The sequence below is a fragment of the Mytilus trossulus genome, chromosome 10, assembly GCF_036588685.1.
Source record: "Mytilus trossulus isolate FHL-02 chromosome 10, PNRI_Mtr1.1.1.hap1, whole genome shotgun sequence".
Classification (NCBI taxonomy): domain Eukaryota; kingdom Metazoa; phylum Mollusca; class Bivalvia; order Mytilida; family Mytilidae; genus Mytilus; species Mytilus trossulus.
The window spans coordinates 54,141,825-54,158,280 of record NC_086382.1 but is presented as its reverse complement, the minus strand read 5'-3'; the positions used below and the strand labels follow the sequence as shown (position 1 = coordinate 54,158,280).

The following is a 16,456-nucleotide window of genomic DNA, read 5'->3' as shown; positions in this document are numbered from 1 at the left end:
CTTATATATAGAAAAAACTAAGTATTGTAATTAAAAAATTGATGGAGAAATACTTGTTGTCTGTGATTTTGTACCCAAATATTAGGTGTTGTAGTTTTATCACAAAACCTATATTACATCTTATAAGGAGGTCATCTATTTGTTGCCAAAATCTTGTCAAATGAAACACTTAAAAAAATTATGATTATAGTATTCTTCTAGGTTACAAAAATTACACATATTATTGTTAGCTATTTTCCATTGTGATATAATTTTTTTGGTTGGTATAATAAATTGTAAATTTATAGGGAAGTAATAAAGGCTTGGATTTTGACTGGGGGTGGACAAACAAAACAGCCAGACACATATTTTGATATAAGAAAGCAAATAATATGGGGAAATAAATTCATTACATTTCATAATGAACCAATCATCTTTGAAAACTGGATAAAGAGTGATATAATATACTTAAATGACATTCTTGACGATACTATGTCAATATCAGAAAATAATATTTAAAAAAAATTAAAGAGTAAGGTAAATTGGATTGCTGAATTTCATAAATTGAAACAATCTATTCCACATAATTGGATTCATATTGTTAAAAAAGAAAATTCTGTAAAAACATTCTGAGTTTTAATTGTAAAAATATTCTAACTTGTGGACCATTCTTCATGGACATGAAGGAAGATGTCGATATTTATTTACTACAAGAACATTGGTTGTTTGACTGTCAACTCAACATGTTGCATGAAATTCATTATAAATATATAGGAATAGGAAAATCGGTGGACACTGATGACCCTCTGCCGCCAATACAAATGCTGAGAGGATATGGCTGAGTGGTAATATTGTGGCGAAAAGAACTAGACCACATTATATCGACTGTGAAAGCAGGAAATAGTAGAATCCAATGCATTGAAATAGAAGGTGATCCCAACATCATCATTATTTCTCTATATCTACCATGCAAAGGACCCACTAATAGTACACAAGAGTTACTAGAATGTATAGACCAACTGAATGAAATTGTATGTACATACTCAAATACTCATCAGATAATTATAGGAGGAGATTTTAATGAAGACATAATTAATGGTGCTTACTCTCAAAGAAAAAAGTGTATCAATGACTTTATGCAAGAACATGATCTATCTTCAAAAGAAACTAGACTTACCTTTATACATTCAAATGGAAAAGATTCTACGGCCGTTGACTTTATTCTTTATCTAAACAAATATTCAGAGAACATAATAGATATAAAGAAACTAAACGTAACTTCAAATGTCTCGGACCATTACTCTATATTATTGTCTGTTCTACATCATCAGAAAAAGCTCAATACTTCGGGAAAATCGCAAATTTCAACAAAAACATTGACCAAAAGAATTAAATGGGACAAAGTTGATACAGGAAAATATGCAAGTCTCATCTCGACAGAAATAAGCTCAACAAGATGCCAAATAAAAAACCGTGAAGACATTGTGAGTGGTTTTAGCACTTTAAATAACATCATAATTAAAGCTTCAAAAGTTTTTGCTCCTAAATCAAATAAAGGAAAAAAGAAGCCAAAATTACAAGTGGTGATTGAGGAAATCCGTAAAGCTATTAGCAACAAGAAAATTGCGTTCTATAACTGTAAAAATAACGGAAGTATTAATGATCAGCACAATTACTATCTGAAGCAAAAGAAACTAACAACTTACGAACTGAGGAAGCAATGTCGTTTAGAAATAGCACTTAGAAGAATAAATGAGAGGCAAAAACTAATTGAATCTAAAGTTTACGATACCAAAACTTTTTTTAGAATGATCAGAAATTAAAGAGGAAAAATGTCCAAACATATAGATGAGCTCAATGTTGATGGTCAAATTTATAACAGCGACAATCAAATAATTAACGGCTGGCATATACATTTTGGAGAACTAGCTAAAAAGTCTGTCACTACAAAGTTTGATCATAAATATTTAGAAAATGTTGAATAAGAAGTTAAAGTTATATCTTATATTTGCCAAGAAAGATATATCCATATGCAAGTGACTGATGAAGAAGTAGAAAAGCAATATCAAGCTTGAACAAAAATAAAGCAGCAGATATTTATGGGATCACAGCAGAAAATATTATATATGGTGGTGAAGATCCAAGAGCTTATATACGTGAACTCATAAATATGTCCTTTAAATACTGCTATGTTCTAGACCTACTAAAAATAGACACATTATTTCCAATATTTAAAAACAAAGGAAACATTAATGATGCTATTAACTATCATGGAATAACTGTCACTCCAACCTTATCGAAAATAATAGAAAAGATTTTGAAATTGAGAGAAAATGTAAAAATTATAGAATCTCAAAACCAATTACAAAGTGGATTCACAGAGGATACCACCCCATTAATGTGTGAACTCATCATAGAGGAATTTGAGAGAGAAAATAAAGACCTAAAAAGACCAACTTATTTAGCTATGCTTGATGGGAAATCAGCCTTTGATGTTGTGGTACATGCAAATCTCATTAGAAGACTATACCAAATTGAAATATCCGACCAATCTCTACTAATGATACAAAATCTGTACCATAATGCTGCTACATGCATTAAATGGAATGGTCATCTGTCACAATCTTTTCTAGTAGAATAAGGAGTACGTCAAGGTGGAGCTATATCTGCTGACTTTTTAAAAGTATATGTTGACCCTTTATTGAACCTCTTGTGTGAAACAGGACTAGGCGGGGAAAATGGTAACATAAACTGTTGTGCATCTACTTTCGCTGATGATGTCGGTATTATAGCAACTTATCCACTTGAGATACAGTCTTTGGTCGATATTGCAGTTGATTTCAGTAGAAGAGAAGGATATCTCTTACAACCAACAAAGAGCGTCATACTACCAGTAAAAACAACCACAAAAACAAAAGAAACTGAAGAAGGATTTTGGAATATGGACGATAAGCCAATGCCAGTAGTTAAAACAGCAAAACATATTGGAATACATAAATCAGAAAAAAACTCAGTCCTTTTAACAGTTGAAGAAAACATCAAAAAAGCAAGGCGCACTTTATATAGTTTAATGGGATCAGATCTACATGGAACCAACGGATTAGACCCAGAAACAATACTCACACTAGTTAAAACTTATGTACTACCAATTCTAACTTATGGACTAGAAATTTTGATCCCAAAAGGAAAATCGCTAAATATTTTAAATCTATACCACAAGAAATTATTAAAACAGCTTTTATCATTATCTACAAATACAGCAGACCCGGCCATTTATATACTCTCTGGCATGATACCAATTGAAGCTGAGTTGCACATAAAAATGTTGACATTATTTGTAACCATCTCTAGATCAGAAAAATCTTCAAATGAGTGGCGAATAGCAGAAAGACAACTTAAATTGAAATCCTTTAATAGTAAAAGCTGGTTCATTGATATAAAAAAAATCTACTTGTTATATAATATAGAAAAAATAGAGAAGTATCTGGACAATCCACTTACAAAATCAAAATGGAAATCATTTATAGACAATAAAGTGTAAAGCTACTTGACTAACAAAATTCTTGATGACATTGTAAGGATTCCTTCAAGAACTAAAATTGCTACAGGAACTTATATATTTCAATCAAATCGAGCATCATTCAATAAAAACAAAGTCAATCCAACATGTAAACTTTGTAATAAGAGTCCTGAAACCTTGTCACATTTTCTATTGTCATGTGAGTTACTTGAAATGGCCAGGAAAAGATCGGTGGATATAAATATAATTGATATGGGAAGTGAACTTTTAGCAAAATCTTACTTTGCAGAGGAAGTAGACTTAATTCAACTTATAGTTAATCATGTTAATCCCTTCTACTATAATGTGAATAAATGTAACAATGAAATTGTTCAAAGTATTGCTGGACAACTAGAAAGAGTGTGTAGACAGCTTATTAATAATCTGCATATGAAGCGATATGATCTGCTAATTAAACAACCAAAATGTGAAAAGAAAAACAATCTTTCGTGAGGAGTGTATACTAAATAACATGTGACATTATGCTGATAATCAGGATGGGAATCTCCACAGTTATCATTCAGTCGCAATCAAATCAAACAGACAGTTAAATAAACGTACTTTATAAATTTTGGTTATTATATATGGGTGCATACAGATCAAAATTGAAGATAAATTTTTATCTTTTTATTGTCAAATTATATATTAAATGTACATAACGGTGGCATTATAGAAGTCACTTTTTACCGATATTTTACTGTGTATTCATAATTGGTTATTGGATTTGACATTCATTGTGTATTATAACATTGTGTGGTGGAGGATTACATATTCAACTCCTTTGTAGGTGTGCCTACATTGGCAGAATTTATATTGATACATATACAGATATAGTTGTGAGGATACCTGGTGTCCATGTCAGTTAAGGACAATGAAAACAATAAAAAACGTTTTTTTACCTGAGGGAGCATCTCCTAGTTGTACCACAATTTAGTTAATTTTCACACCTTTTGTATGAAGGAAAACAAATGACCATCAAAATCCAAAAGAAATTTGATCTTTCTGAAACACAAAATGCATTTAACTTTATTATATCTAGTGGATGCTAGGCATTTAAACTTTTCCGACTTTACAGGTAAGGCTGGTATGAAAGGACCTGACATCGTACGACAAACAAGACATCCACTTCCAACAATTTATTGGGTTTTACCCCATAAATTGTTGGAAGTGGATGTCTTGTTTGTCGTACGATGTCAGGTCCTTTCATACCAGCCTTATGCAATGCTGCAATGGAATTTTTCTCAGACAATGACAGTTCCTTGCGTTTTGGGGCCATTCTCAAAACAATACGAAATTTTAACAAAGCAGACGATTCCAAACTTCCGGTGACGTATCAGGTCAATGACCTTCCTCAAAACTGTCATATTGTGCAAAAAGAGAGATAACTCCAACTTATAAATTTACAGAAAAAATTGCATTAGAAGTTGTCACTTCCAACTCGCATTCGACATGACGTCGTTAAATTATCTTCACTTTTGGCCCGGTAGTGTATGTTTCACCCTTTACCAAGTTAAGGTGAATTATGGAAGAAATTTATATTTTATTTTCAATAACATTGACTTCTTAAATTTATGGGACAACTCTCCATCCAAATAACAATTTAAAAAAAGGTTATATAAAAAAGAAGATGTGGTATGATTGCCTATGAGACAACTATCAACAAAAGACCAAAATGACACAAACATTAACAACTATAGGTAACCGTACGGCCTTCAACAATGAGCAAAGCCCATACCGCGTAGTCAGCTATAAAAGGCCCCGATAAGACAAGGTAAAACCTTTCAAACGAGAAAACTAACGGCCTTATCTATGTAAAAAAAATGAATGTTTATATAATGTATGTTTATATAAATTTCAATTTGATCAGCACTCACTGACTCTGAGTATGTCTTATTATAAATAGACAAAACGATGCATATATATATCAATGTATCTATGTCAATATTGCCATGTAACATTTCTAGAACATACATAATAGAGTTACAGTACAAAAAATAGAAACAATACTTAGAAAAAATTTAGATTCTAATATTTCTCATATAAAACCCCAGATAGACTTTGGTCTATATATATAACACTTTGGCAAGTAAGTGTTGACAGGTAGAAATACTTTTTGAAAAGAAACAAGCTCTTTATTCCATGACAGTCTGATTGCAGCAATGTAAAATGATTTTTTTTTCAATTGTAAATAAAAGAATGTAAACATGAGAGGAAATTCATAGATAGATTAGATATGGTGCTCTTTAAAATAATGAAATAATAAAATATAAAATTATAACATTGAATATATTTATATTCTGAATGGTCTGAAAGTATGAGTAAACACCATTACGATAAAAAAAAGGTTCAGAATAAAAAGCCAAGGTTCCTTTAAATTTTATGTAAGTACTTGTTACTGTCAATCTATGACTTTAATGTCAGATTTAGCAAAGCCAAAAAACAGGGTTTTGTAATTTATTTTTTTTCAACTGAAACTTCAAAGTGAAGTTATGACTATTCAAAAATAAATTTATGATGATAAGAGAAAGACTCTTGAAAGTATCTTATTTGCATTTTAAAACTCTTTTATGTATTCAGCCTTTCATTTTGTTTTTAATAATCTATGTATTGACAGTACTTCTTAACTACTGTGTTGCTATACTATTATTTGATTTAGCTAATAAATGCACTAAAGTACTAAAGAGTTTTATTGTTTTACAATATGTTTTACATTCGACAGGCTTTGGTATATTTTATAAACTATAAATTAAAAGATAACACAGTAGAAAAAATTATCCCTGTGAAATGTGTACTTAGTGACATGCAGATACCTTTATCTTGAAGTACCATAAATTCAAACTGGAGTATAATCATACAACTGCATTAAACTACCAATAAAGTTTTTTTAATTGTTTAAATATTCCGCAATTCTAATGTGATGTTTTAAAATGTAACATTGAAGATCGAAATTTTGTGATAATCTGTCTTTGAACATTTAAATTCAAAGTTTGCTTAAACCTAAGAAAACCTTGACAGCTGGTATTTCCAATTTTTTTGATGCAAATTCTTTCCTAATCTGATTTTATGTCCTGAGGCCCCTGACAGTGGCAGCTTGAATTCTATAAATTAAAATAAATTCTCTGTATCTTATAATAATAATTTCCAATTTCTAATAAGAAAAATCTTTTCTTACTAATATTTAGTAGGTTTCTAAAACTATAAAACTAACTTATTTTACCAAATATAAACCTTTTGATTATGATAAGTTCTGTTATTTTTGTTAACAGAACATTTTTAATTTTTTTAGTACAAAAAGCTTCAGTTTTTAATGAAATCCAATTTTGTAGAGCCTAAGTTTTGTTACATTAGAATTTTATTTGCTTTGCAGTATTGCATGTTGTTTATTTAGCAATGCATTCAAGTTTATAGTTTTGACCTCACAATTAATGTCATAGTTTGTTTTATACTTTGCCAAGGCTTTTTGCTGATTGTTGCTTTATAAAACTAAATTACCCCACATTTCATCATTTATTTGTGTTATTTTTTTTATTAGTGTATGGATAGGTAACAAAGCAGCCAAGATGTACTCTTTACACTCTTGTAAATGGTATTCTGCAGCCTTTGCTTTGCGACAGAATATGTTACATTTTGTTCAGAATTTTGAGTATAATATGGTGTTTGAAGTGATAGAATATAACTGGCATGTCTTTCAGAGTTATATGGACTCGATAAGTGATTCTATGCATAGATAAAGTATATATGAATAAACCAGATGCGTCGTATATGTCAATGAGACAGCAATCTAAGGACACAAAAAGAGAGTCCTATGTATTTGATCTCAGATTCTTGAAATTTTTACTCATTTTAGAAATAGCTCACCAAGTGATGTTACTTGATGGACGTCTCTATTGAAAATGTTCAAATGGTTGGTCACGGATCTGGTTCATCACTGTTATGTACTATTGAGTACTGACCAAATACCAGATGCTATCTACAGCTAGATATACATGTACTATTATAAATGACATAATAAAACACCTTAAGGATTAAAAAACAAAAACATAAAACTACAGTAATGACAGTGTAGATTGTCAAGATATTTTTATCATGTACATAATCATAGATGAACCTTTAAAAGTACTTGTTTATAATTATAATATTTACAAAATCCTAATTTAATTTAAATTAACAACAACATTTCAAAGAGTGTGCATTTTTTTTTTATCTACATAATAATTTTATTCATCAAATCTTGCTTGTTACATAAACCATCAAGATTCCAAGCTTCTCTTGACGTACCCTGTAACAATCCACTGACTACCCAGGGAATAATCAGCTGATAAAATAATTGACATACATTTTGTTTACAAAACTCTATATTAACAATATAAAAACTATTCATTGATTATGTTTCATTTTATTAAAAGTAACATTATACTTATTGTCTTATGTCCATTAATATTGGTATCTACTCCCTCGGTGTATTCATTAATAAAAACTCTGAATATGTCTATGTTTTTTGTTTTCTGCTCAGATACATATTACGACTTATATATTGAAAAACTAATAATTGCAATCAAAAAATTTATTAGGTAATACTTGATGTCTGTAATTTTTTATCCAAATATCATGTGTTGTAATTTTATTGAAAAATCTAAATTACTCTTTTTTAAGAGATCGTTTTTTTGGTGCCAAAATCTTGTTAAATAAGAGCAAATCTGTATATTTTTTATCTATTTTTAGTTAAGTAATGGAAAATAAAGTTATATACTGAATTCATATTTGAAGCTTCTTGCAATGGTAAAATTTTGAGCCACCTGTTTATCCCTACTGACGTTTTTTTTTATGTTACTATTCACTAGAGAGTCATATTTTATTTGAAAAAAAATGTAGTCTCAAAATAACGATCTTTCCATGTGATCTTATTTCTCTGGATATTTACTTTACTTTGCACAGAATTTTCTTGTTGAACTATGTCAATCTAATTTTTTAGAGTGGATTGTTTTAATTTATGAAATTCAGCAATCCAGTTTTCTTTACACTTTACACTTTAATTTGTTCAAAATATATTTTTCTGATAGTGACATAGTGTCATTAAGAGTGTGCTATCATTAGTATGCTAGATGACATGTTTTGCCTGTTAGGCAGACGTCATCATGAAATTTTACAAACATAAATTATCCAACAGAGGTACATTAAATCTGACCTCTAGTGTGCGTTGTTAAGCTGATAGAAACAAAAATAGAATATAAAATTTGTTTAAAATTTTACTTCAGGTTTTTTTTTGGGAAAAGATTACATGAAATGTAATCAAAACCCTATGTTACTGACTTGATATCTAAATCTTCAAAGGCTTATCACAACCTTTTTGATACACAAATTATAGTGCATTGATCATTACATTTTATATATCCTATCCATGAACATTTTCTGAAATGTATCCATGTAATATATGCTCAGATATTTCAGTCACAAAATAATGTTACACCTATCTAGAAAATTACTTAACTTTTGAAAGGTGCAGGAATCTAATATCTGTTCTAGAAATATAAATGATTGGATTATAAAAGCAATCTTTAAAAATTGAAGTTAATTCCCATTGTCCAGAATTGTAGTTGAATCAACTATAATCAATGCTAATGTAATAATCATAATGCTACAAGTTAAAGAATGGGTTAAGCATGTAGATGTGCTATTATAATAGTTATAAAGTTGTTATTAATGATAATATTTATTTATTTTTAGGTTTCCAATATAGACAATGTGTTAGACTATCATTCTGACTTCCTAGATAATTGTCTCAAAGATTGTATATTGACAAATCCTGATCTATTAAAAACTGTATATAAACTCATGATGGTCTGTGTTACCTTCTCAAACTTTGTACAGGTAATTTGTATATGTTACAGGCATTTTCTAAATTTAGGCATTTTGTAAAATGACTGAAAATTTTAGGCATTTTTTAAAATGCCTGGATGATTTAGGCATTTTACAAATTGACTATTTTCTTCAGGCATTTTGTAAAATGCCTGTAAAAATTGTAAGGCATTTTACAAAATGCCTAAAAGACTAAAACTGAATGGAATGTACTCAAAATTTTACGACTAGAAACATCACATAACTAATTTTATTCTATCATTAAATATTGCATGAAAAATAAACAGTAAAAGTTTTATAATTTTAATTAAATCATTTAAATAAACACTGACAATTTGTCCTGACTTTTTGCAAATACAAAGTTTAGTGTTACATCTAGTCTTACCACTAGCATAGTCTACAGCCACATTTTGTGTAACTCTGACCATCACACAAAGAAACGTTACTGACAGCTTTTCTAAAGGATATTTCATTATTATAATTTACACAATGAATAGCAATAAAATTACTGTCATATAGTTTAAACTGATTCCTGGTGAAAAGTCAAAGTAGTATTCCATCTTTAATTCCAAGTTAATAACCATGCTCTTCCTTTCCAGTAACAACAGCATACCTGCCAACTGTCACTATTTGCGGGGGATTTCCCCCATCGAGGCTTCCAAATTGAAATATTGAAAGAGCAATTTTGTCCACAATTTTAAACAAAACAGTTAATTTACAATGACTCTAGGTTTATAAAAGCATGAAGAATCCACAAAACACTATTTAAATGTATTTGTAAGCTCCTTTGAAGATTTTTTTTGGACTATGACAGCCATCTTGCACGCAAAACCACCATAGGCATTTTCAAAAGTTGGCAGCTATGCAACAGTCATAAGGTAACGCGGGTCTCCTTTCCCTCGATCCACATGTGGAATAGCAACTAATACATTTTCTCCAACATCCACCTCTGTTAAAACTCTTTTCGATAGATTTTTCATCCTGACAGCTTGGTTTGTCATTGGTCTAACGCATGCTTTCTCTCATTTCTGATGACCTCTTCGTTTGAACACAGATGACAAGATATAGTATCAGATATGTTTCCTTTTGAACACAGCTCATGTATGTACTGTGCACAAGTAGAACACTGGATACTGTGGATTCATTTATTTTCGTGGGTACGAATTTTCGTGGATAAGGGAAAACTTGGATGTTCGTGGATATTTAATTTCGTGGTTTTGATGCAGTCTACAATATAAGCCTATAACAAATTTGTCATTCGTGGAACATTTAATTTCGTGGTTTACTTGTTACCACGAAACCCATGAAAATTGGTATCCAACGAAAATTAATGAATCCACAGTATTCGAAAAACATAGATTTTCACACACGGCACACACATGAACATCTTATTCTGTTTCCTGAGTTTCAGATAGTATCTAGTTATAGACACTAAAACTAGTAAAACATAAAAACTTAACCTGCAGGCTAGATTTATTAAAAATAATCTTAAATTTATTTTAATCAATACTTCTTGTAGATTTACAATATATTTTTATAATCTAATTGATGTATTGCATATTTACACAATTTGTCTGAAACAGACCAGGCATTTTGTGTAATTTTCATTAAAAATTTCAGGCATTTTACAAAATGACTATTGTTTTTTAAGCATTTTACAAAATACCTGTCAACTTTAGGCATTTTAGAAAATGCCTAAAAATTCAGTCATTTTACAAAATGCCTAAATTTAGAAAATGCCTGTAACATATACAGTAATAATTTTTTTCTTTTTTTTGGCAAGAAACTCTGTACCATAATTTTTTTAAAGGGTGTGTACAAGTAGCAAAGGATCACCAAACACTACTTTTTATTTCGTGAAAATAACAGTTATACAGACTTTTATTCTCAAATTCCTTCTCCTAAAAATAGATTTAAACTCTCTTTGCCAGCAGGTCATGTGTTGTTTTGTCACATAGATTATTACTAGTTTTAAAACAAAGGCTTTATATTCTCAAATTTTACAATGTAGACTGTTTTATTAAATACAATAATTGTGTAAAATTATTATCAAAAAATTAGAGGAAGAAAAATACAAATTTAATAAAATTTTCTACAAAGCTCAATTGTTGTATAAAATTGCTTTATGACAGCTGTTTTTAAGCATATAACAGGCTATTATTTAAACTTTCTATTAAGAAGAAGATATTACATTTTCAATAGAATGCACTGTGCAACGCACAACACTATCTTTACATTGTATGGAAAGTGGTATGAACCGCTCAAACCATTATGATACCAAATAAACATGGAATTTGTCAAAAATTTCAAGCACAAGAAATAATACAAATTCCATAATTGAAAATAATTCCAAGTTCAAATAATAGCCTGTTATATAGATTTTTAGTGACCTACTGTTAATAAAAGACTTTAAAATTATCAATAGCATGTAATATAGAGAGCCATTTTATCATTCTTTTCAAAGATTGAATTCCAGTACTTCAGTAAAAGTAAAGACTAAACCTTCAAGAGAAAGTTCTCTTCAGGCCACGAAAAAAGATTCTAAAGACACCTCCTCTAAACAGAAGATGGCAACTAAAGTAAGATATAATGTAGACCAAAAGAAAAAAATGAACAAATCTTCCACTGCCATCATATACTTGTTTTTAATTATACCCCACACAACGAAGTTGCAGAGGTATAATGTTTTGACCCGTTCGTCAGTCGGTTTGTTCGTCTGTCTGTCAGTCCTGTTTCTTGTCATCGAAACTCCTCTCATTTGAACTTATTTGCTCGAATGAACTATTGCAACAGTTTGTCATCGCAACTCCTTTGAAACCACACAACAGATTTTCACGAAACCTTTTGAGATAACAAGAACATAATATGTATATGTGTAAATCGACAGGAAATTACGATTCTTTTTTTTCTAGGAGTTGCACCCTTTTGAACTTATTTGCTTTGATGTACTACTACAACAGTTCGTCATCGCAACTTTTCTGAAACCATATAACAGAATTTCATGAAACTTTGTAGATAATAAGGCCATACAACGTAGATGTGCATATGGACAGGAAATTACGATTCAATATTTTTCTAGGAGTTACGCTCCTTTGAACTTATTTGCTTCAATGTACTTCTGCAACAGTTTGTCATCGCAAATCCTCTGAAACTACACAACAGAATTTCATGAAACTTTGTTGATGATAAGGACATACTAGTATGTAGTTGTGCATATTGACAGTAAATTATGATTCAATTTTTTTTCTTATACAATTTTCTTTTCTTACTCTTATTTAATTTCTCCAATGACAATGTGGGGACTATGGGTATGTGAGCCACTGACTAAGGTTCTTTAATTTATTATGTTTATTCAATATGCCTAAAAGTCATGTATCTAGTTAGAGCAGAATGCAGTTACCAAAACACTTATATTCTTGTTGCAAGTCAGGGCTTCCAAAAAGGTCTTATTGTCTAGACCGGACTATTAGATTATATTTTGGACTTTGTGTGCCAATCCCGAAACGAATATATAACATAGCTATGCTATTTTAATACGATTAAGGAAAAGAAATAGAAGATTATACAATCTTTTTCGCTTGACCTTTTGCCTTCAAGAGCCCCACATTTCGGTCACATTTTTCGTCATGTATAGGTGCTTTTTTAAAAACGAAAGTGACATTTTTGATAGCATTATTTTGTACAAATGAAGAGTCTAAGGCACATATTAGTATTCTGATGTTGCACACTTTAAATGATACACCATATTTAAGTTTAGGTCAAAACATCAAGCTTTTATCAAAAGTCAAGTTTAATATCATTTTCTTGTCAATCATGATTTATTTGATGCCCAGCTGCTAACCATGACTTTTTTTCTTAGTCTGAAGGGGCAAAAACTGAGATAAGACAAAAATGTCTGGCAGGCTGAAATATTTATTCGAAACTCTATTGCCAAGTTCTACGCCTTGGTAAATTATCTTTTCAGTGGTTAGAAATACAGTTGGGTATATATTTTGCACAACTAGTTTTAAACCTTAAAACATTTAATCATTTTAAGTAGACAGTATGTGGTTATTTTATGACCGTCTGTCCATATTTGTTCATGAATAGAACCAGAAATTACAGAATACGATGAGATGAATGTTTATAACGACATATCAACACATTGTCTTTGTCTCTTGCACATGGTAGGCTGTTGGTGAAAATGTGTAATTGTCTTGTCACATAAATGTATTCTATCTATTATTGTCTAGAGCAACATTACGGTGCTGGAGAAAGGGAAAAACCTGATCCGTCTGTATGTCTGTGAGGTTTTGTAAAAAAGCACTCTGGCGAATACAATTCTTGTCAGATTTTTATGAAATTTTATAAGTGGTTTAAAATACAGACTATTTTGAAGATCTTTGCCAATATTGGACTTTTTATTTTAAAGACACACGGTAAAAATAGATATGGAAATTGATTTGTAAGCACTCACAGGTTTATGATATTTATATCAAAGGGTTTATGCCATCAATGTCTGGGACCGATTTCAAAACTCCACTATGATCAACTATTTTAAATGGTCATTGGAGTTGTGTTCCTATTAAGTGATGTAAATTATTATATTAAATAACATTGTAAGCACACTCTTGCCTTTTTTTATTGACAAATTGATATCAAAGATATATGTCAGTTATGTCTAGGACAATGTCAAAAAGTATGCATACACTAATTTTTTTTACAACTTAAATAAAATTACGTTTTTAGCACTGAGGCCTACATTTTTTTGATGACTTTTGATGACCTTTTTGTAAGGAAATCTCTGAAAAGCTTGGTATCTATGCAAATCAACTATTTTTACAAGAGTGAAGTTTGATAGATAAAAAAAATATATACTAGGGTTATTGCCCTTTGACATATTAAATATGTGTGTCTGCGAGGAACATTAGAATATTGATCTTTTATTCTACATACATTCTAACACACATTTATGATTTTATTTTTGAGGAGTTAAATGCAACTATTTAACTTGATGGTAGTAGTTACCAAGAAATTCTGTTGCCTTTTGGGAGTTTGTTTCCTGGTGTGGTGGTATTAGTATTTGAAACAAAAAAAATCAATTATCTGGGTAACATGAACAATTGATTTATGATTTTGGTGAAGCCATTTTTGTTTTTGTCAAATACATCATTGTTTATTTCCCTATATTTGTATAATATAAATAATCATTTCTGAATACCCCCAAATGACCCTTTTGTTTCATCCAAAAAAATATTACTTAAAAGAGGGACGAAAGATACCAAAGGGACAGTCAAACTCATAAATCTTAAACAAACTGACAACGCCATGGCTAAGAATGAAAAAAAGACAAACAGACAAACAATAGTACCTGTATCAATATTGACAGGAAATGTACAATGTCAAAATGTAGGACAAATATCAAGTGAATCGATTTGATTAGTTTTATAGCATTTTAACACATGAAAACTTACAATGATTGCATCAATAAAAGTAGTAATATCAGTATAATAACTTATAGATAAAGTAAATTGTAACGGATAGTTGACAACACACGTTTGCATCATTGAAGACGTTGTATGCTGGGACTTAAATAATTTATAGAAAGTATATACAGAAAAGAAAATATTAACCGTTTACAACTTCACAAAAGGTTATAATGAGCAAAAATGTTTGTTTACAAAGAATTATTTTGTAATATAGTAAATTTTCCCCAATATATTTGTAAACACAAATTAGTATCAATAACATTTTTTATCCTGAACATAATGAATATTGCCCAATTAAAATAAATCAAATACAAAGGAGTAGGTTCAGTAAAACCCCTTTTCGGCCCCAAAATATAGCAGTTTTACAAAATTGTGAGAAATGTAATCTTTTAGCTATTTACTGGAAAGTAGAATGCTTCTGCTACATAAATATGGGCTGTTTTTGACAATACAATGCACATATATCGGGTACTAGCATCATTAAGACATACTAAATTACTATAATCTTCACAATTTTAGCATTTTAGTTAAATTCTAGAAGGTTTCCGTCTTAAATGAAAGTGGCTGCATTCGTGTTCATTCATAATATTAAAATGCAAGTGTATTTGATGATAATACATAACATATATAAAGGTTGAAGATGAACACGGATGCGGCCAGTTTCATTTTTGACAAAAAACATCTGAAAAGTGACGTTTTTTGTCATATTTGATAGATTTTTCATATTAAAGCTTGAATCAGAGCGTTTTTAATGTCTAAATCAAATAAAATCTTTCATATTAACTAACTGAATCAATTGAAATAAACACTTAAGTGTTTAAAAAGTTTCCAAAATCTTTCGCTAGATGAACTTGAAATTTGAGGCCAAAATCGGCCCTTACAGGACCTATTCATTTTGAAAAAAGAATACAATTCATTGCAAGGGTATATTGTTACTTTTATCGAATTCCTTAAAAATAGTATATTGTTGTAGTTTGGTAGAATATGGAAACCCAAATAAATGAAATCCACAAAGAATGCAGATTTGTACTTGCTTTAGTTGTATTAAGTCTGTTTGTTGTAGGTGTTCTCATAAACCTGCTGAGGAAGTCCACCATTCTGGTCTGATGTTTTATAAATCATCTTATTATGATCATTATACATTACTGCTGGATGTTAAGATCAATCATTGTCATTTAATTGTAGATTGTTGCTGAAAATGTGGATTTGATAGTTGCTAGTGAAAATTTTGAAAGGACAATTGCAAACTTTGACCAGAACTGTTCTCGGTTACTGCTGGAATTATTAGAAAAGATAATGGACTACAGCTGTAATAGTGGAGAATCTAAATTACATAATATTTTATACAGGTACATTCACATGTAAAACACAAAAAGCACTAAAATGTCGTTATAAACTTGTATATCACACTTCAACCAATTTGTTTATTTTCTATTTAAGCTGTAAAAATCAATTTGAATTTAAAAAAAATCAATATTAATATTTCAGGATCAACAGGATCATGGCCGACTTCATCTTTTACATCATCGAGACCTGACAGTGCACGATATGTCCCAGGCTAAATGAAATCTAGGTCATCATCTTCTAACAACAG

General features: G+C 30.1%; 1 protein-coding gene and 1 long non-coding RNA gene across 2 annotated transcripts; both read left to right on the top strand.

The window, feature by feature from the left end:
* The first annotated feature begins 2,149 nt into the window (after positions 1–2,149).
* LOC134688007 (uncharacterized) lies at positions 2,150–2,620 on the top strand. The gene has a single exon (XM_063548474.1). The coding sequence runs from the start codon at positions 2,150–2,152 to the stop codon at positions 2,618–2,620; it is 471 nt and encodes a 156-aa protein (XP_063404544.1).
* Positions 2,621–9,267: 6,647 nt separating this feature from the next.
* On the top strand, positions 9,268–16,212 carry LOC134686351 (uncharacterized). Its single transcript, XR_010101597.1, has 3 exons — positions 9,268–9,406; positions 11,859–11,973; positions 16,048–16,212. It is a non-coding gene; the product is annotated as an uncharacterized LOC134686351 (long non-coding RNA).
* Positions 16,213–16,456: the final 244 nt, after the last annotated feature.